At 46.3% G+C, this 23,177-nt stretch overlaps 1 protein-coding gene across 1 annotated transcript in view; it reads left to right on the forward strand.

The window, feature by feature from the left end:
- rbms3 (RNA binding motif, single stranded interacting protein) overlaps positions 1-23,177 on the forward strand; it is a 211,533-nt gene that overhangs the window by 28,670 nt on the left and 159,686 nt on the right. The window contains exons 2-3 of the mRNA XM_031788529.1: positions 12,926-13,083; positions 23,045-23,103. Of these exons, the coding sequence (XP_031644389.1) occupies positions 12,926-13,083; positions 23,045-23,103 (217 nt within the window). The remainder of the gene's footprint in view (positions 1-12,925; positions 13,084-23,044; positions 23,104-23,177) is intronic.

The raw sequence follows: 23,177 nt of genomic DNA on the forward strand, positions 1-23,177 counted from the left end.
TTTCAAGGTTCGCTAAGGGATGCCAATACAATAAACCCAGAACAGCACATGTCCAAACTTCTCTCGTGTGTCACTTTGTGCTATCTCTAAGCCAACCATTGCGTCAGAATGATGGATTCTTCTGTGAATGTCAACAATAGCTTTACTAAGATGCAGAAACTAGTTTTTCCTCTTCATCAACATACTATGTATATACTCAAAACCATTACAATAGGTTACGTATAGTATTGCTGTTCGCAATTTGGATATACACACAACATATCTCTACTGCCTATTCATGATGAAACCCTGCAGTTTGATTAGTGTGTGAGGCGGTGGGATGGGATGTAGAGGGTTTGTGTTGAGTAATGCAGTATTCCACAGAGGAGAGCCTGTTGCTTAAGATGTTGGAATCTGGTACATCGTCTTCTTTGGCCTACTAAACTCTGCTTACAACACTGCATCAGCTCCCCGATGGCACTTAACAGGGAAGAGGAGGAGGAGGAGGAGGAGGAGGAGGGGGAGGAGGAGGGGGAGGGGTTGGAGGATGGAGAGGGGGAGGAGGGAGAGGAGGGAGGATGATGGTTCCATGGTTCTTGAATACTGAGGCCTGAAGCGAAACAAGACCGTGACTAACACCAGCGCGCTCCCATCTTCCTCCAGCTCTGTGTCACTCAACTATACATTCGATATGGTCTGCATTTTTTTTGGGGGGGGGCTAGTTGAGTTGAAACTACAGTTTGGGAACTACATACATGTTCAAGTAGTTTATTTGACGTTTGCAGGCTTTAAAAAACCATACATTTAGAATTGTTAGCGATGTCTCACAGGAGTCAATCTTGCCATTCAGCCCACTTGAGGGCACCTTAGTCTGTTTTTGTGTAGGAGAGGAATTCATACCTTTTAGCAGACAGCGCAATTCAAAACGTGTGCGTTCCTTTGAGAGGAATGCAACAAAATAATCCATAAAAGACAATGAAACTGTCATTGTATCCATGCTGGTTTGTCATCATTCGTGCAAATCTACCATAGCAGTGCCTGGCACTTGGTGCCAGCATCCAGTCTGGCTTTTGTCATTGATGATTCCCTGGGGGCCTAAAGTGACATACCAGAGATGGTAGGGATGTTTTAGATGTTAAAAAGAAAGACGGCATATTCAAGACAGGTGTTGGGGATCCTGCATGCGTTCATGTGTGTTAGGATGCACACAGACGCTTGTAGATCTGTACTACGCATGTGTGAGTGAGGCTGCCAGAGAAAAGCACTGTTGCGGATCGGAATTCCTCCTCACTGGCTCGTGGTGCCCTAATTAGAGAGGGGGGCTACACACGCACCAGACAGCTAGGCCCCTTTTATCGCATTCTATCTATCTCGCTTTACACACCAGTATGCCTGGGCATGTACTGTTCTGTACACACAGAGAGAGGTGTGTACGTATGAACACTCACGCACGCAGGCAGACACAGATACGTACGTACACACGCACACACACACACACACACACACACACACACACACACACACACACACACACACACACACACACACACACACACACACACACACACACACACACACACACACACACACACACACACACACACACACACACACACACACACACACACAACTAGCTCTGTTGTGGATTGTACAGCCACTCACAGTCCCATAGCATAGGGGGTGTTTGGAATGCTTGATAAGGGCGTCGATCCGGCCCTAGCATAGTCTGTATATAGCCATCCCTAGTTCTACGAGGCAGACAGTACAGACGTTACTCAAATTCAACTATATATACAACTGTACAGTAGATATGTGTGTCAGTGTATGTGTGTGGGTGACACAGTGTGTGTCTTTGTGGGTTTGCCTCCCCCATTGGTCAGTGGGCTGGGACAGGACGGCGGTGGCCTTTGAGCTTCACCACCGGCTCTTGCGCCAATTACCCCCTTATTTATGAATTTGAGCACAGTTGACCTTCTGTAGGAGAGACTTAAATTTGTTTTGGCTGAAGAACGGCAGAACAAATGGTCTGTCGGGAGCGGAGCGGCCCCCTCTCCTCCCAGCCCTCCCTGCACATCAGCAGTAACTCTCCTCCACCCAGGCCCTGCTTCTTTGCCTGCAGCCAATGGAGCTAGATGGAACGGCAGCTATTCGTGCGCTGTGTATATCTGCTTATGTGAGCGGATGGATGTTTATGGCAGAGGAGATGTTGTACTTTAATGCATGACCTGCATTGGTCTATCACCTACTAAGACGTGCTTGTGCACGTGCGCGTGCTCATGTGCACGAAAGTTGCGTATGTGTTTCGGATAGCACTGTGTGTGTGTGTGTGTGTGTGTGTCCTTTGTTTGACTGCAGCAGCGCAGGGAGGGTAGGGATGTTGTCAGACTCATGACTGGATTGGCAGACACATGTCTGAAAGAGAGGGAGGGGGACAGAAGAAGAGGGAGTGAGGCCGAGAGATAGGTCACACAGGAGTGGGCCGTGCCCCAACCTCGCCTCTGTTTGTGTTTGGGATTCCTGTGAGAAAACACAACTGACTCCTGAAGAATGCGGCTCCCAATTAGAGAGAGAGAGAGAGAGGAAAGGAGAGCGAGAGAGAGGGGATACCCCTGCTCTCCCAGCAACACTGCAGCTCTACTTAACAGAATAAATCCCCATTCAATCTGCACAAAACTCCCCACCCCATTCAGTCTGCACACTGTGGATAATCGAACAGAGAGCTACCTACTTATCCTATCAGTCACAATATATTAAAACGCAGCAGAGTGTACCCAAGCTACGGTAACCAGAAGTAAATTGAATAAACCAATTGAATAAATCCAACTGTTTCGTATAGAGTCCGTTTCAATTGGGTGTAATTGCACAGGAATGAAAATAAAAATATCCATTATAAACCAGTAGCCAATTTGTTTTCTTATTGTGTTTGCGCTAGTATGATTGTGAGTGTTGTGACTGTTTCTTAAAAACAGGTTCAAGTACGTGGGGAGAACTACAGTGGGGCAAAAAAGTATTTAGTCAGTCACCAATTGTGCAAGTTCTCTCACTTAAAAAGATGAGAGAGGCCTGTAATTTTCATCATAGGTACACTTCAACAATGACAAAATGAGAGAAAAAAATCCAGAGAATCACATTGTAGGATTTTTTATGAATTTATTTGCAAATGATGGTGGAAAATAAGTATTTGGTCACCGACAAACAAGCAAGATTTCTGGCTCTCACAGACCTGTAACTTCTTCTTTAAGAGGCTCCTCTGTCCTCCACTCGTTACCTGTATTAATGGCACCTGTTTGAACTTGTTATCAGTATAAAAGACACCTGTCCACAACCTCAAACAGTCACACTCTAAACTCCACTATGGCCAAGACCAAAGAGCTGTCAAAGGACACCAGAAACAAAATTGTAGACCTACACCAGGCTGGGAAGACTGAATCTGCAATAGGTAAGCAGCTTGGTTTGAAGAAATCAACTGTGGGAGCAATTATTAGGAAATGGAAGACATACAAGACCACTGATAATCTCCCTCGATCTGGGGCTCCATGTAAGATCTTACCCCGTGGGGTCAAAATGATCACAAGAACGGTGAGCAAAAATCCCCGAACCCCACGGGGGGACCTAGTGAATGACCTGCAGAGAGCTGGGACCAAAGTAACAAAGCCTACCATCAGTAACACACTACGCCGCCAGGGACTCAAATCCTGCAGTGCCAGATGTGTCCCCCTGCTAAAGCCAATACATGTCCAGGCCCGTCTGAAGTTTGCTAGAGAGCATTTGGATGATCCAGAAGAAGATTGGGAGAATGTCATATGGTCAGATGAAACCAAAATATAACTTTTTGGTAAAAACTCACCTCGTCGTGTTTGGAGGACAAAGAATGCTGAGTTGCATCCAAACAACACCATACCTACTGTGAAGCATGGGGGTGGAAACATCATGCTTTGGGGCTGTTTTTCTGCAAAGGGACCAGGACGACTGATCCGTGTAAAGGAAAGAATGAATGGGGCCATGTATCGTGAGATTTTGAGTGAAAACCTCCTTCCATCAGCAAGGGCATTGAAGATGAAACGTGGCTGGGTCTTTCAGCATGACAATGATCCCAAACACACCGCCCGGGCAACGAAGGAGTGGCTTCGTAATAAGCATTTCAAGGTCCTGGAGTGGCCTAGCCAGTCTCCAGATCTCAACCCCATAGAAAATCTTTGGAGGGATTGAAAGTCCGTGTTGCCCAGCAACATGCCCCAAAACATCACTGCTCTGCATGGAGGAATGGTCCAAAATACCAGCAACAGTGTGTGAAAACCTTGTGAAGACTTACAGAAAACGTTTGACCTCTGTCATTGCCAACAAAGGGTGTATAACAAAGTATTGAGATAAACTTTTGTTATTGACCAAATACTTATTTTCCACCATAATTTGCAAATAAATTCATTAAAAATCCTACAATGTGATTCTCTGGATTTCTTTTTCTCATTTTGTCTGTCATAGTTGAAGTGTACCTATGATGAAAATTACAGGCCTCTCTCATCTTTTTAAGTGGGAGAACTTGCACAATTGGTGGCTGACTAAATACTTTTTTGCTCCACTGTATATAGCTTTGGGAGTTTTGGATATAGTTTTGGAGGCGATGGAATTCTGTGATCTTGTGTCTCGGCAGACTCTTTCCTCCCACGCGGCCCAGCCGGCTGGAACTTTAATGATGACAAATCAACCCAAATATTTATGTCAGTCGAATTGTTATTTGGCTCAGGTCACGGCACTCGCCGCCTTTTTAGTTAACCCCATGAAACATTTGCGTTTTTTTTCACATTTCCAATCGTTTTCAACCACCAAGCTGTCGTAGTCACTCTCACTAACACGCCTCAGCCTTAAAATGTCACTTAAACACCAGTCCACTGTTAATGCCTGGTGCTATTGAGGTTTATGGTTGTCCAATGAGCTGTTTACATGTTGACAGTGTAAGAGTGATAATGTAATGTAGGTTCCATGAACGCCCTTTACTGTAAAATGCCTTGCTCCCCATGGCAATGTAGTCATGCACCCCGTCTATCTTGTACTCATATACACATACTAAACAATGGACCCATACCATTTATACCATTTAAGTGCTTTTCATTATACAAGAATAATCTCAAAGTGCATCAAATAAAAGATGAACTAGAAAGAAATAGTCAAATAAATAAATAAAAATGATAATATAATGAACAGAAATGTTTAATAATATAATGATATCATGAAAGCAACAATCAATGTCAGTCTCAATCCTAACAGACAATTTAACTTGGCAAAGTGTGCTCTTGAATGCGGTCGCGAGACTGACGTGATAGCCATATGTTCATAGTGACAGAAAAACACTCGGTTACTGATCCAAATCTATTTTCTTACGCTACGTCAGCTTTTCATAGCCACAGGAGTCACCTCTACGTTAAAAACAAAACACGACACACGAACTGCATCTAACATGGACCCGAGTTTTGGGAAAACTCTGAGATAGACCAATCAGCATGTTTAAAAATAGCCTGGCCTCCTCAGTGGCTGGTGCTCGGGCTGCTCTGCTGCTCTGCTGTATCCTAGAGCCCAGCTCTCGCCTTTTGTTTTGTTTCTCTGGATGGAAGGCCCCCAGGCTAACCGGAAGTCCAGTGGGATTTTGGAAGGAGGCAATGTGCGACTTGTTCTCTCCCTCTCTTTGTTTTGGTCTATTGAGCTCTCGATTTTCACTCTCTATCGCAACCTTTCTCTTTTTCTCTTGCTCTCTGCCCCCCCCCATAGATATCTCTCTGTCTGCCTAGCCTCCTAATAGGAGAGATTGGCTTTAGCATCTGTCCTTAGGGCAGTGGGAGATTAGTTCCTCCTCACTCCTCTGGCTATGGGTTTACCGTGGGATAGAGAGACAAAGGAAGTGGATGGGACGACACACTGTATCTTTCTGCTTGAAGACACAGTGGTTTAAGAACACGTGTTTACGGTCTGGCTTTTCCGTCACCCTTCGTGTATTGGGGTTTTGGGTTAGGCAGTCATACTGTGTACTTTCTGTACAGATACTGTCTGTATACATGATCATTCAGCTTGTCTTGTGAGTCATAACTGAGATTTGCGGCACACATTTTTAATAGGGCTGGGAATTGCAAGGGACCTCACAATACGATATTATCACGACACTTAGCTGCCAATACAATATGTATTGTGATTCCCCCCCCCCCGCCGTCACAACAAATGAATTGCTTATTTTTTTGTAGTGTAGCTGGGCCTTAACAGTTATGCTTATCACAAGCACACATACAAACAAACATACAGTGCCTTCAGAAAGTGTTCATACCCCTTGACTTATTCCACATTTTGTTGTGTTGTGTCTGAATTGAAAATGGATTAAATAGATCATTTTCCTCACTCATCTACACACAACACCGTCTTTAGACGTCTTTAGACATTTTTGCTAATTTATTCAAAATGAAACACATAAATATACATAATTATTCACACCCCTGAGTCAGTATATGTTAGAATCAACTTTTGCAGTGATTACAGCCGTGTGTCTTTCTGGGTAATATTTGCCCATTATATTATTTGTTTAATTCTTCGAGTTTTGTCAAATTAGTTGTTCAACATTGCAAGACAAGCATATTAATTCTAAATTAACTCGGCCACTCAGGAACTTTCACTGTCTTCTTGGTAAGCAACTTCAGTGTACATTTGACCTTTAGGTTTTAGGTTATTGTCCTGCTGAAAAGTTAATTAATCTCCTAGTGTCTGGTGAAAACCAGACTGAACCAGGTTTTCCTCTAGGATTTTGCCTGTGCATAGCTCCATTCCGTTTCTTTTTTATCCTGAAAAACTCCCCAGTTCCATAACGATTTCAAGCATACCCATAACATGATGCAGCCACCACAATACTTGAAAATATTGAGAGTGGTACTCAGTAATGTGTTGTATTGGATTTGCCCCAAACGTAACACTTTTGGTGAAAATGTTAATTGCTTTGCCACATTTTTGCAGTATTACTTTAGTGCTTTATTGCAAACAGGATGCATGTTTTGGAATATTTTTATTCAGTACAGGCTTTCTTCTTTTCACTCTGTCAATTAGGTTAGAATTGTGGAGTAGCTACAATGTTGTTGCTTTATCCTCAGTTTTCTCCTATCACAGTCATTAAACTGTGTTTTAAAGTCACCATTGGCCTCATTGTGAAAACCCTGAGCGGTTTCCTTTCTCTCCGGCAACTGAGTTAGGAAGGACACCTGTATCTTTGTAGTGACTGGGTGTATTGATACTCCATCCAGTGTAATTAACACTTCACCATGCTCAAAGGGATATTCAATGTCTGCATTTTTAAATGTTTTACCCATCTACCAATAGGTGCCCTTCTTTGTGAGGCATTGGAAAACCTCCCTAGTCTTTGTAGTTGAATCTGTGGGACCTTACAGACAGTATGTGTGCAGTACAGAGATGAGGTAGTCATTTAAAAATCATGTTAAACACTATTATTGCACACAGAGAGTCCATGCAACTTATTATGTGACTCGTTAAGAACATTTTTACTCCTGAACTTATTTAGGCTTGATATAACAAAGGGGTTGAAGACTTTGATTCAAGGCATTTCAGCTTTTCTGACTCCACTTTGACATTATGGGGTATTGCGCAGTCATCCTCGCTCGCTCACTCACTCACTCACTCACTCACTCACTCACACACCAAAAGTGTCATAGCTCCCTCCAGAGCAGTGTAGGCTGAAGGGGACTGGCGCTCTGATATTGACACCATGGCTGCAGTGTGGTTGGCCCTCTGCCAGTCCTCAGTGACTGCTGCCGTGGACCCCTATAAATCAGACCCAATTACCAGGCTACAGCACAGGCCCTTTCATCCACTCACAGGCAGGCAGAGAGGGCAAACACAGGCCCCATACCAACTACTGTAACACAGGCCCCATACAAACCACTGTAGCCTACTCCCTCCATCTATGGACCGCATATCTTCTACGTGTTCATACCACAAACATACTGGTGTGGATATGATATGTAAAGTACCGGGTGTCTGTCCATATTTACAAATGGTCTTTGTTTGAATTACAGTAGGAGGACCAGTCCAGTATTATTTGAGTGTTTTCTATCTTTTTTTACTTATTTGTATTTTTACTGTAGCCTAATGTTTCTTTTTTTTATCAAGCCTTGGTTGGATTGGCATTTGCTTGGACTGGCAATCTGCAGTGGATTGGATTGCGCACACACACACACACACACACACACACATTCCCTCTCTCTCTCTCTCTCTCTCTCCTCCCCCCCCCCCCCCCCCCCCTACCCCTGACAGCCCTTCCCTTTCTCCAATCAGAAGAAATGTGTGCGCAGTGTGCCTCGGTGTGTGTGTATATACTGTATAGCCCGCCACAGCCGTATATACGATACGATAGATTTATCATCCTCGGTTAATACACTCATAAACATTCTCCAGTGTGTCACAGTGTCGGCAGAGCCCCCTCCATGGCTAGCTCAATAAATTGGCCCCGTGTAAACCATTCTACCCATCTGAAACGGGAAGTTTGTCTCATTTGCCACCGGAGGTTTTGAAGTGTCGTAACCATCTCCTCTTACCGAAGGCAGTCAGCAAGGCAGCAGAGATCCTCTTTGTCAAGTGCTGTATTCAACTCCCATCAGCCAGATATGTGAAGGAGATGTTTCTATATTTCCGAGGGGGGCAGTTTTTTTTTTTGCATCTCACAGACTGACAGGGTGAGCAGGCAGAGGGTAAATACCAGTCACGGACAATCCAGAAGAGGAACAAATCTGTTTATTAAAGTCGAGAGGAGAAACAGGGAAAAAGAGAGAGGAAAAGATGGAGTAATTGGATACACAGAACACAGACTGTCAACCACACATGCTGGTCGGTGTGCACTCACATTCCCATACACACACTCACATCCCCCCCCCCACCCCCCACCCCCCCCCCCCACACACACACACACACACACACAGAGCTCCTCAGGGACCCCTGGCACCCTCTCATTTCTCATCCCGGGGCTTCTGAGAGCCTTTTCTTTTCCCTTGGATAACCTCCCTCTTTTCCAGCACTGTAAGTAATGGGTCAAGGTTGACCCTCCGTGCCTTATTGTGTAAGATTTCAGCTTCTGACCTTAAAAATGCAAGCAAATCGATAGGGCGGGACACGTGAATTCCAAAGCCCAGGACATAAGCCAAGTCTGGAGTGGAGGGAGGAATGTGGAGCTGCACAATATACTAGGGAGCAAAGAGACTCTTTCACGTCACCTTCAATAGGGACCAACACCGTATCGCCAGTGTGCGGCAGTGAATTTGCATGTAAATTGTGTGTCACCCAGTGAGTTTAGTGTAGAGTGGGTAATCTAAAGTACCGCAGAGGGAGAGAGAGATGCACCCTAGCTCAGAGATTATTCAACACTTGGATTTTAATCTTCATTTGGCGCGTGTCAAAATGTACAGGGACACTTTGTTTTAGATGAATAATACACATAGAAATACACATTCTTTGGAGGATGATGTCATGTACTGTACCTTGTACACAGAACACAGACTGTCTGTGTTACAGTGTTAGTTCATATGCACTTTAGAAACACTCACAGTAGCCAATATGGTGTAATTCAAGACAATGAAATGACTATGGCATCTACAACATAACATGTAAAACTATCAAGGCCTCTCAGCAGTGGAGTGATAGATGTGGATTTTTAGGCAGACTCACCCTAACAGTGTTTCCGCTGCAGCCGTTTAGCTGTGGCGCTGCGCCATTGGCAAAATCATTGACGCCACAGCCCAAAAATATGGAACATGAACAAGTGTTTCTGCCGAGGCTCACTTTGGAGATGATAGAACAGTCCACGTTTACAAAACAAGTAATGAATAGAAACATCTGTATTCTGACAAGCAGTCAATGCACAACAAATCTTGCAAGAGCAGTGCTTTCAATAGCTTTTGATTAAAAGATGGGGATCCCAGCTTTACATTCCTACTTTATTTATTTCTCAACTCCTCAATCTGCACCATTTTAACCCTGGAGTTTTTAGCAACGGCATAAGGGAAAGTGGGGCTAAATGTAACACGGGTCAATTGCAGGGCAACTTGGGGTAAACTGACACCCTACCTCAAATGTTTGGGGGAGTGACTTACATTTTTGGGGGATGAGACAGATGCCATTTTTAGCAACAGTGGTGGCAACCAGGGAATGTGTTGGAGGGAAACAATGGTGACATTGAAGTGATTTCTGTGACAAGTACAGGCAAGGGGCATATTACCCCTGCTTGCAGCTTACCCCAAGTTACCCTAACAGGTAGTCCTACATTATATTCCCTGTGTTTATGCAAGTTTTTTGGGTTCATAAAACAAGTTAAAAGATCACATTTGGGATATGGCTAATGATTCAGACTTTTTATTTATAGCCACTATGGCCTCAGTTGGGCTTCAGGTGATAATGCTTATTGCTATTAGCACAGCTAATAATATGGACCATGCATAGGCTATATTTTATTTTTATTTTTATTTCACCTTTATTTAACCAGGTAGGCTAGTTGAGAACAAGTTCTCATTTGCAACTGCGACCTGGCCAAGATAAAGCATAGCAGTGTGAGCATACAACAAAGAGTTACACATGGAGTAAACAATTAACAAGTCAATAACACAGTAGAAAACGAAGGGGGGGTCTATATACAATGTGTGCAAAAGGCATGAGGAGGTAGGCAAATAATTACAATTTTGCAGATTAACACTGGAGTGATAAAAGATCAGATGGTCATGTACAGGTAGAGATATTGGTGTGCAGAAGAGCAGAAAAGTAAATAAATAGAAACAGTACGGGGATGAGGTAGGTGAAAAGGGTGGGCTATTTACCAATAGACTATGTACAGCTGCAGCGATCGGTTAGCTGCTCAGATAGCTGATGTTTGAAGTTGGTGAGGGAGATAAAAGTCTCCAACTTCAGCGATTTTTGCAATTCGTTCCAGTCACAGGCAGCAGAGTACTGGAACGAAAGGCGGCCAAATGAGGTGTTGGCTTTAGGGATGATCAGTGAGATACACCTGCTGGAGCGCGTGCTACGGATGGGTGTTGCCATCGTGACCAGTGAGCTGAGATAAGGCGGAGCTTTACCTAGCATAGACTTGTAGATGACCTGGAGCCAGTGGGTCTGGCGACGAATATGTAGCGAGGGCCAGCCGACTAGAGCATACAAGTCGCAGTGGTGGGTAGTATAAGGTGCTTTAGTGACAAAACGGATGGCACTGTGATAGACTGCATCCAGTTTGCTGAGTAGAGTGTTGGAAGCCATTTTGTAGATGACATCGCCGAAGTCGAGGATCGGTAGGATAGTCAGTTTTACTAGGGTAAGCTTGGCGGCTTGAGTGAAGGAGGCTTTGTTGCGGAATAGAAAGCCGACTCTTGATTTGATTTTCGATTGGAGATGTTTGATATGAGTCTGGAAGGAGAGTTTGCGGTCTAGCCAGACACCTAGGTACTTATAGACGTCCACATATTCTAGGTCGGAACCATCCAGGGTGGTGATGCTAGTCGGGCATGCAGGTGCAGGCAGCGACCGGTTGAAAAGCATGCATTTGGTCTTACTAGCGTTTAAGAGCAGTTGGAGGCCACGGAAGGAGTGTTGTATGGCATAGATGGTCCAATATGTTCAAATTATTTGAACAAATCATTTACCAATATTTTATTCTGGAGGTGGAAATGTATTTGTAGATAGTGTCAGTATAATAATTTCCATTCACTTTGGAGTAGAATGTCCTTTTAAAAAAGTCACCAGAACTGAGCTTGTCAGTCCTTCTACATAAAATGTATCCTGACCCCCAAAATACCCCCCCCCCCCAGTAAATGTCCAGTCTCCTTCCTAAATGGACTGTGTACTACCACCAGGTCTTGCTTTCTCTCTCTCTCTCTCTCTCTCTCTCCCCCCCCCCTACAGTATGCTGTAGCTCGGCAGCGAGGAACCACATTGTTTGTACTCAATACTCTACTCAGAGAGTGGCTGGCCGTCAGTTCCAGTTAGCCCAGCATGATAATTGGCCTCCCATTGATAGACGTGGGCTCCCTTCACGCTCCAGGGGCCTCGGCTCATTGTCAGAGGAGGCGACACACTGGCCGAGCACACTCAAAACAGCACATCAAATCAGCCATGCTTCACGGGCCGGGTGCTAATGTGCGGGGCGGATACGATGAGTGGTGCGTGTGTGTTTGTTTTATCCGGGGGTAGGAGGTCTCCCAAATCACAGTGTGCAGTGTCTCTCCGGGGAGGCTATGGGGTTAACGTGGTTAACTGGAGCCGCTGGTGGCGTTTAAGCTATACTCTCTCGCTTTTCTCCTCTTTCTCCATCACTGCCCACCCCTTTCTCTCTCTCTCTCTCTCTCTCGTACTATTCCTTCCTCTCTTTCTTTCTGTCTTTCTGTCTTTCTCCCCCTCACCCGTTCTCCCTCTTTCTCGATCCCTCTGTATGTCTTCTATGCCCACAGGGGCCCCACGTTCCCATCCCTGGAATAGAGATATAAATGGGATGTGAGCAGGGAGCCCTGACTCTCACACCATAAATCCACACTAATGGGAACACAGCCACATGGAGGGGGAGAGAGGAAGCTGCAGAGAGAGTGAAAGAGAAAAGGGAAGAGGGATTTAGTGTACAGAAGATGGGAGAGAGAAGGAATAAATCGTGGAAATGTAGATTTGTGATATAGCTGGGGAGGTTTGTAGGCACAAATGTGAAGAGCGAAAGAGTGAATAGTTCACAGGTTGTTGGTTCCGTTAAAACCATCAATAACAAATGAAATGTCACCCCCCCTCAAAAAATGCACTCCAACCGACATCTCTCAACACATATTTTTCCGTCTGTCTAACCCCTCTCGATCTCCCTATCTCAAAGATGTGCGAGTTACTCACACTACTTATAAAAAAATAAATTTTTAGCCCTAACCTCTCCTCTCTTCTCTCCCTGCAGCAGCCCTATGCTCCACCCCCTCACCCCATGGCTCCGCCCAGCCCCAGCCATAACAGCTGCAGTCATGGTGGATCCGAGCAGCTGAGTAAAACTAACCTGTACATCCGAGGCCTGCCCCCGGGGACCACGGACCAGGATCTCATCAAGCTCTGCCAACCGTGAGTGTGGAACATACACAGATGATGAGAAACGCACACCCTTGCTCGTACACACATACACTCACTCACTCACACAGACACACACACCTGCTGGTACACACACACCCTCATTTAAGCTGTGTATAAAAGAGTGTATAAAAGAAACAGACACGGGTAATCATAAAAGCTCTGCCAGGTGTGTGTCTGATACAAAAACACCCATGTGCATGGATATACACACACCTACACTCAGCTCAATAAAGCCCTAATAAAGCTGAGATTGGACTGCCTCCCCCAGGAACCATGGACCAGGACCTCATCAAGCTGCAACACACAGACACGCACACACACACACACACACACATACAAGCCCCTCACACACACACACACACACACACACACACACACACACACACACACACACACACACACACACACACACACACACACACACACACACACACACACACACGCACAAGCCACTCACACACACACACACACACACACACACACACACACACACACACACACACACACACACACACACACACACACACACACGCACACACAAACAACTTTGTTCGGCTCCATTAAAATCCTCCACGTCTTAATCGATGAAAGGGTCAAGATCATTAATAAAGACACTGCAAATTGTGAAATACAGGCTAAAGGGAAGTCTGCTGGTTACGTGTCCTTTTCTTGCCCATCTTTTCAGACATGTCCCAGTCGAACGTAGCCAATCGTTTCATGATCTTATGGAATCGGAAGGTGCTGCCCAGTATTTGGTAATGCTCTCCCTATGTCAGAAGTCCCGCATGTCTCGATATTGACCCATCACAATTCCATTAGCTAGAGAGAGCAAGCGCGATAAGAGCGCGGCGGTACTCAGCGTTTTGACACTGCGTATCTCTTAGTCACATAGTCCCCTTCTGTACAAATATCACTGTAGGCCGTTTCAATTTATTTTTCCAATTCAGTATGATCTTGAATTTGAGGCCAGACGTTTTTCAGAAGGGCATTGTCGGGAACTTAAGTAAAGTACCCGGCAGTGAAGATTCAAATATCACTCTGTGGTTTACTAGCTCCTGTACCTAAAAACATGACAAAACATTGGACAAACACCATTACTACCTCACTGTCCTCTAGTGGATGCTTCCCTTCCCTTCCTCCCACACACTCTGTCCTCAGCATTTCTCTCCCCTGTATTTTTGCCAGTTGCCTTCGTCCGTATTGTCTAAGTGCCCCCAAGGTTGCCCGAGGTCTGCCGTGCCAATGAAAATCCAATGCCAATGAAACTTTAATTAGCCAGCCACTGTTTCAGGCACAGGCGGGTAGTAACATTTTCACAAAGGTCATCTGGCGCTGCAGTCTGTGACACCCGGGTCCTCCTCCCACCCCAACCTGCTCCAACCCCACCATAATGGCATCCTCCCTTGGCCCGACGCCTTGTCCCCCAGGGCTTCATGTTAAACTGAAACCTCTGAAATGAGCTGTTGCAGTTTTCTGAAAATGAGGAGTCCTAGGGGGTTTTTCAACCACCTCTCAGCCGCCCGAGTTATTATCAGTATCATGGGGTTGTCTGACTCTGCCTGTGTGTGTGTGTGTGGCAGCATTTTCCTCTCAGAGATTAGTCTTGAAAACCCGACCCTAGGCAACAGTGACTAGGCAACAGTGACTAGGGTCGGGTTTCAATGACAGACTCTGTTGGCAACTTCACTAAAGAAGACGAAAAAATGATCCGGGGTGAGTCCTCTTCGGACACACAACTCTCTCAGCAAATCACGATTCCAGAACGTTGCGATACGAAACCAGAGTTTGCAGTGATTTTAGTGAAGGTAGTTGATGCAAACTAGCCTCTTGCATTTCACACTCATTTAATATTACCCCCGTGATATCCATTAAAAAAAATCATATCCAATGATGACTTCCACTACTGCTTGTGGGTTCGTTGATGACTGTACAATCCGATGCGGGATGCACACTCTCTGCCACGGAAAGAGCACACAAAGGCCTGTCCTGTTGAGGCCAGTGGTCATATGTCTTCTCTGTCACTTCGCCCACGGCCAACTGCACTCCTTGAGTCCGCGCCAATCTGGACGGAGACAGGTTTTATCCCCAACTTCTTTAGCGGATGTCTTCAGTTGGTCCTTTAGCCTCTTTTTTTTCTGCCCACCTGAAGTGTGACGGCCCAGTTCTGGCTGTCTGTACAGCATCTTTCGCGGGAGGCGGTCCTCTGGCATCCAGACGGCATGGCCCGAGCCATCTTAGCTGGTGGTGGTGTGAAGTACACCTCAATGCTCCTGCAGTTGGTTCTCTGTTCTCGCAATGTGGCACACGGTCCTGCCAGGTCACTTTCAACATGCGTTGAAGCCATTTTATGTCAAAGGACTCTAGTAAGTGTCGGCTGTAGACTATCCATGTTTCACATCCATGAAGGAGTGACACACTGCCTGGTAGACTGCAGCTTTGGTGTGAAGGGGATAAGGAAGTGATGTAGTTCGTGTATGCCTAAAGGGTCCGTCTTTGAAACCAGACCCTAGTCACTGTTGCTTAGGGTCGGGGGTTTTCGAGACAACTCCGATTTACTATGAGTCCTTGTGGTGTGCTGAGCCATGCCGGTTCCCGAGACAGGTTCACGGGGTCACACACACTGTGGAACAGCCCCAGCAGTCAAGGCCCCGTATCTCTAAAGTAAACACAGTGCCGCCAACTGACGCATTCTTGAGAGTGTGCCATATCGTAGCTGCTGATTGGAGGTTGTTACACGCCGGCCTGAGAGATGCTTGGAAATGCCAAAGTTCTCTCAAATTGCAGCAGCCACTCCTACATGAAAATGAACGCCGCTGACCGTAACGATATGGCGAGCTACAGTCTCCAAAGAGTCCTAACACTCACCTACTACAACTTCCTCTACTACTTCAAACATAGCCAAAAGAAAAGGGAGTCAATAACAACAATGGCCACGGAGGTTCTAATTCTACGCAGTTGGAAGAGCAATTAATGGGATTTGGGAGTGTGCTTAATCTATTTTATTCAATTGGCTGTGTCTGTAGCTCTCCAGAACCATCAGCCTGATATATGGGCATGGAGGAGCAGCCAGAGAAGGGGGTTTGGCTGAACACCCAGAGCAAGAGAGACCTGGATGGAACAGCCGTTACCGTTAGAAAAATGCCTGGACCAAGCCAGGCAGGTGGGGCACAGGGCCAAGCATAACCCACCCATGGGGTGTGTAGCCAACGCTAACCCCCGAGCCCTCTTGGGCAACGGGAGACTTTATGATCCATTTGACTACCAAGCGATTGGGCAGCCCCAGGGTTTTCTTGTTGCAGTCCACCACCCAGGAGAGGTAGAGGGGCTGAACCAGCCCGCTGGTTCTTTTGAGTAAAGAGCATTTTTAGACAAGGCGCTCGAGACCAGACATAGGGCCCACACCTGGAATAACAGAAGCGTTCAAGCTCACATTCTCCCTGCCAGTGGCCTAAATCCATAACTCAAACATGTACATTGCAAAGGACCCCAGAGCTTCCCTCCCTACCCTCCCTTCCGTCCTCCTCCCTTTTGACTTCTTTGTTTTCCACCTCCCTCCTGCTTTCATCCATCCTGCCCTTCTGGATCTCTGCACCCAATTTAAGCCGCAGTCCAGCTACAGCTGTGCTCTCTATCACACTGCTTTCCCTCGCCCGATCAAACGGAGAGAACCCCAAATCAAGAGCTAATCACCGCCAATTGTCCCCAAAAAACTTTCCCATGTGTGGCGAGGGATGGAGGAGTGAGAGAGTGGGGAGTGAGAGGTTTGGGGAGCTCCACACAGCAGAGGAAGGAGGAAGAGGTGACCCTGGGACCACCTGTTCCACAAAGCCTCTGCGATCCGAAGCGCCACATTATCCATCGTGACTCTCAGAGGCCCTCTGTTGACGCGAACCGGCCGGCTATCAGAGCCTCCCCGATCCATCGGGCTCCTTTTCAACAAACTGCCAAAGGGATGAAGTGTGAGAAAAGATACTCCAGTCAGCCCAGACTCGGCTCTTTCGCCTCCGTCATCGTCGCCCTACACTTTCAGTCCAGCTCCGCCTTTCCTGGCCCTTTCTCTCTCTCTCTCCTTCTCTCTCCTTCTCCGTCCAGTCAACCAACTCCGCCGCACGTCCTTCAGAACGGACCGAGATAGCGGCGCTTAACCTCTGAGGCAGTGAGGCAACCGCAGGAATGCCCAGACCGAACTAATATGTTGTATCCTCCACAACATTGATTTGGAGAGCAGTTGCTGTGCAGTGGCTGATATGCCCTCAGGCAATCTCCTACATTATTTATCCCTCAATTACTGTATACATGGTATCGAGACAGCTTGGCTTTTCATAGGCACTCCCTCTGTTTGTTTCTTTACAGCCAGTTACAGCCAGTACACCCACTCTGCTGGGAAGCGTCGGGTAGCCTAGCGGTTAAGAGCTTTGGGCCAGTAACCGAAAGGTCGCTGGTTCGAATTCCAGAGAGGACTAGGTAAAAATCTGCCGATGTGCACTTGAACAAAGCACTTAACCGTAAGTCACTCTGGATAAGAGTGTCTGCTAAATTACTAAAATGTCAAATGAAAGCTCCACCCCATCCATTACAGGTGCAGCAGCCGTCAGCCTTAAGACTGGTTGACGTGAGGGCAGGAAGCCGAGCGCTCGGGACTCTACAGTTTCCCTCCCAGATGCTTTGACACTCTCCGTGCCTTCCCCCTCTTTCTCTCTCTTTCCCTTTCATCTGGAGTAGTGTGGAGAAAGCAACACAGATGAGATGTGTTCATTTGTGCGTGTCAGACAGAAATGCGTGGCTTGACAGGTTGTAGACGGCTGTGGACAAACAGGAGCTATTTTGGAACGCTGAAGCCTGAAAGAGAACTGTGGTACTGTGGAAAATAGCCATATGCCTATTACTCATTCTATTAAACACACACACACACGTACGTACAAACACACACACACACACACACACACAAACACTGCCATTTTTCTCTCCCACTCACTCCATTAAAAGCACTCCATATCTATAGTGGAGCCCCTGTAGTCGCTCACTCTCTCTTGTTCTCTCTCTCACATCCTCTTGTTCTCTCACTCTCTCGCTCTTGTTCTCCCCCCCCCCCCCTCTCTTTTTCATTCTCTCTCTCCCTCCTGCCTCCCTGTGGGTGGAGATCTCTGTGATGAGCTCCAATCTGATGATCGGCCAACATCTTTCACCAGCACTACCTGTCAGAAATGCATTATCCTGTGTGTGTGTGTGTGTGTGTGTGTGTGTGTGTGTGTGTGTTATTTTTGGCCTGATACAGATCCTGGGTTGACAAGGACATCACCACTAAATCATTCTCAGGTCAGCTGCAGGTGCTAACTCAACCATGGCCGACACTGCTATTTAACACTGGTGATGCTCAACCATGGCCGACACTTGTCAGGCTAGCCTCAGTCAGAGCCCCTTAAAGGTGACGAAGGGCTGGATCCCGGATGGGTGGCTAACAGAATCGTAAGGAGGAAATGCAACCCAAGCTTGGGTTTTTTTCCAGCCCTGGGCCAGTAGACATGTCATCTTGTAAGTGAGCCAGCAAAGTATTGGCCTAATTCACCGGGTCACCATTTGTCAGAGGGCCGTCGTTGCCAGGGGAGCTATCACAATTCATTTCAAATGCAGAAATGTCAAGATGACATTTAGAAATAGAACTGTTGTCTTCCAGCAATGGGAATACGTTCCACAGTGGGTGGGACCAGAGGGTGAGGAGGGCCAAAGAGCTTAGACCTACAGTTCACAGAAAACCATTGTATTACCTGATAGAAGCAGGGAGAGAAGAGCTTAAGAACCGACAACGGTAACATCTTGTACCGTGGTAGTGCAGCGGCCCTACTGTGGGATATCTTCAAAGGGCAGGTCCCTCTACAGTACACAAGTACAGCTCAGGAGAGTGGCTCGTGATTGATTTTGATTCAGTTCTACTTGAGTGACCAGAGGGTCTCCCCCCCCCAATGCCAGGTGTCCATCAGGATAGAGCAGGCTAGTTCAGCAGTGCGCAGCACCTGCCTGTCTGTCTCTGCAGTTCACTGTGAGACTGGGCCTGCGTCCTAAATGACACCCTGTTCCCTATATAGCTCCCTGGGCTCTGGTCAAAAGTAGTGCACTATATAGGGAAATATAGTGCCATTTGGAACAGAACCTGGGTCCCTTCCCCTGCCCTTAACCCTCTGTTCTATAGTCACAGAGGAAGCTCCCATGCTCCCAGGTCAACTGGTCCTAGTCCTTAATGGCCCACAGCACTAATAGCTGTGATTTGACCCCTGTCTGTCAGGCTCACCTTTAAAGCTCTGAGGGGGAGTCGGTTGAGCTTGCAGGTCAACCGGAACGTGGCACTAACTCAACCCGGAACGTTGCACTAAAGTATGGCGCCATCTCTCACTTTCCTGCTTTCAATCTATCCCTCTTCCTCTGTCTACCACTCTCTTTCTCCCTCTAGCCGTACCTGCCCATTCAGAATATGTGTAAAAACAGTGACACCTGTCTCTTAAATTACCGTCAAACATTGAGTAATATAAACGCAAAACTCAAGAGATGTACTGACACAGACGCCACACAGCCAGGGTCCCCCATCTGCCTCTGGGGTCCACAGCGGGATCACTTTCTTTTAATTTCCTCCTTTCAAACTCCTCCCCAAACCTAGGGGCCCAAGGGCCTGTCAGACCCCTCTTCAGATACCCTGGGGTGTTTACACACACACACACACACACACACACACACACACACACACACACACACACACACACACACACACACACACACACACACACACACACAGAGAGGAGAGAATGTGACTGTATCCCCTAGAGGTTGTGGTTATACCATGTGGTCAGTAGAAGGGAGTTAGGGAAACACAGACATGGAGCAGAAACTGCCTGGAGCTGTTTCCCACCTACCTGTCATGCCACTTCACACGTCTACTGCAGCAAACAGACATGCAGACAGCGAGGGCGCTTTGGAGAGCCAGCGGGGGGACAACGCCACGCTTGGGTGGTCCGCCAGTCCCCCTCACCCCTTCTCCTGCAAAGCTGGCTCTGGTCTGCTCTCCATGTAAGAACCACTTCACCCCCAGCGTAATGGCGGAAATATGCCTGGATCATTTCACCCAGAGAGGGGAAAAAGGAGATGCAGATATTCAATGGATCCAATATGATCCAATGTCTCGTCGTCAGGCCTCCACCCGAAAAGTAGAAGCTGCGGTTGAGGCTAGGCACCGTGCTTCAATTCCTAGAAAGCTTTCGAACGAATGACGTCTTTTACAGTTGCCTCAATTTGTGCGATGTTCAACGGCATAGAACCACATATAAAAAAGTGTATTTTTATTGGGCGGGTGTCCTTTTTAGTCTCCTCGTCTCAAATTATTGATTGGATATGGCGGTGGAATGATTGGCAGAGAGAGAGAAAGCGAGAGAAAGAGGAAGGGAGACAGAGTGAGAGGAAGAGGAGGAAAGAGACACTGGCATACCACATTTGACCATATAATAGCACTCTCAGCTTTCCAAGAAAACATCAATTGAGACATTTATGGTCTGTTTACATATATTTCCGACGTTTTTTTTACACAGAACACTGGTAGGAAACCCGTATAAACTGTATGTATGATCATATGACAATATTTTAGCTTGACAATCATTCTATTACACATTTTCTGATATATCACATGCATTTGTTTTATTTTCCTGCATAAGTCAAATCAGTATTATGCCTCTAATGCCATTCATTACAATTAGGCTGGTTTGGATGTCCTCTCCGCCCCATGGCAATATGTGTAGAATAGCAGGAAGTTAGCTTTAGAAATGCCAAATTCTCTCATCCTCAATTCAATATATGTAGAATACCATGAAATTAGCTGTAAAACTGCACATTTTCCTCTCCACCCCATGGCAATATGTGTAGAATAGCATGAAATGATCTTTCAAAATGCCAAATTCTCTGAGCCTCATTGCAAAATGTGTAGAATAGCAGGAGGTGAGATATTAAAATGCTAATTTTTGTCTTTGCCCCATGGTGAAATTAGTAGAATTGCAGGAAGTTAACTGTTTCCCCGAAAGAGAAACTGTGCAACCACAGAGAGAGATAGAATTGGGAGAGGGACAGAGAAGGAGAGGGAACGAGGGACAGAGAAGGAGAGGGAACGAGGGAGAGAGAGAAAAAGAGGGAAAGAGCGAGAGAGGGACTGGGTGAGGACTGACTAGGACCATTAAAGACTGAGATGACGGAGACTGACAGTGATTGAAATAGGATTAGAGGAGACCGGCTCGAGCAGAGCGACAGCATCACCAGTGTTAAACCTGGGCTTCACAGGGACTGTCTCTGTCACATCAAAGTCATGAAAGAGAAGCCGCCAGCACGGTGTCCACACACACACACACACACACACCTTTGCATGCACATACATATATACGTGGCTCGTACACACGGCTTGTATTCCCTGTTTATTACCAATATTCTCCATGATGGGCTCGATGCCTGATTCAGCCTTTTCTTTTCATCCCACTCCTGGTGTCTTTGTCGGGTATTTTTGGATCACAGACACGATGCATTGATGAACCATCTTTAACAATTAATGAGACGAGTTGTCTCCTGGTCCCAGTGGACCCAAACAAAGTTCTAATGAGAACTTTCCCCAACCCCATGCCAATCGAAGGCCTTTTTAACTGTTTCCCAGAACGAGACGACTGTACACACACACACACACACACACATACACACACACGCTCTTGCCCATTTTCGCACATACACACAACCAGACACGCAGAAAACACATGCACACCTTAGTTAGTGCTACGTTAATGTTACAATCGATGTGTAACTTCATTGAGTTTCCAATGTATGTTCAGTTTTTTCTCTCCATCATAGTTCATTTGTCACGTGCACAGGACACGGCAGGTGTAAACAAAGGCTTTTTCCTCAACAGTGCACCATCAATAACAAACATACAATGTTTGCTTTGAGTATATCAATGGCATCAAATATATGCACCAGCCCCGTGTTGAATCCAATCTTTTCTATTGCTCATGGGAGACGCCCTCGAACTCCCTCTGGGAATACAAATCCCTGTTGATATTTCTTACCAGGTAAGTCAAATTACCCTGTGTCTCTCGCTCCCATAAAATACAATCGACTGATTGGTATCAATGAGGCTAAGTTTCCGCCTGCCGGGCTGCGTCCCTAATGGCGCTCTGTACCCATAGAGGTGCACTACTTTTGACACCAGGCATATTGGGAACTGGTGCCATTTGGGACCCAGCCACCGTCAAAATTACCCTGCGTCTCGATCCCATCAAGACAACAGTCTGATTGGTATCCAGGAGTCTGAGTGTCAGGCTGTAGTTTTTCCTCTTTGTGCTCATCAGTTCATGCCTGCCACCCACCCCACCGCAGCATGCAATAAATAGAGTCTTCGCTGTGCGTTGAGAAATGGCACAATTATCCCCCGCTGGTGAAATATGGGCCAGGAAGCTCCACACTTCCCTATGTACACACACGCACACACAAACACACACACACACACACACACACACACAAAAACACAAGGGCAAGTACAGGCATGCACGCATACACACAGGCATAAACACACAGGCAGGCACACACACACAGAGCTGCCTGATGCCGTCGTCCTCTAGTCCACACACAGTCCATAACGATGGGGTTTTTGCCACAGCAAGTCATAGTGCAGTTGTTTGATTAATGGGAGAGATGAAGTGGTAGTAGACTGTGTTAACTTCCACTGTGTTTATTTCCCAGCAGCGGTAATGGTTATCAAGAGAGCAATCGTGCCTCACTACATTTATACATTTTTAGGCCAAGTGGAGGTTAGAGAATTGAGAGAGGACAAAATAGCCTACTGTAATGGTAATAGCACTACTGAATTCTAAGAATATTCCCGATGTTATGTCCTAGAACCATTCCACCTAGTAATTCTGCTTCTCTCTTCTCTTCACAGATATGGGAAAATAGTGTCAACCAAGGCCATTCTGGACAAGAACACCAACCAGTGCAAAGGTATGTCACCAAGGTCACTGTATCCCAAATGGCACCGTATTCCCTAGGTAGTGCACTACTTTTGACCAGGGCAC

This window comes from Oncorhynchus kisutch, linkage group LG14 (assembly GCF_002021735.2).
Source record: "Oncorhynchus kisutch isolate 150728-3 linkage group LG14, Okis_V2, whole genome shotgun sequence".
Classification (NCBI taxonomy): Eukaryota; Metazoa; Chordata; class Actinopteri; order Salmoniformes; family Salmonidae; genus Oncorhynchus; species Oncorhynchus kisutch.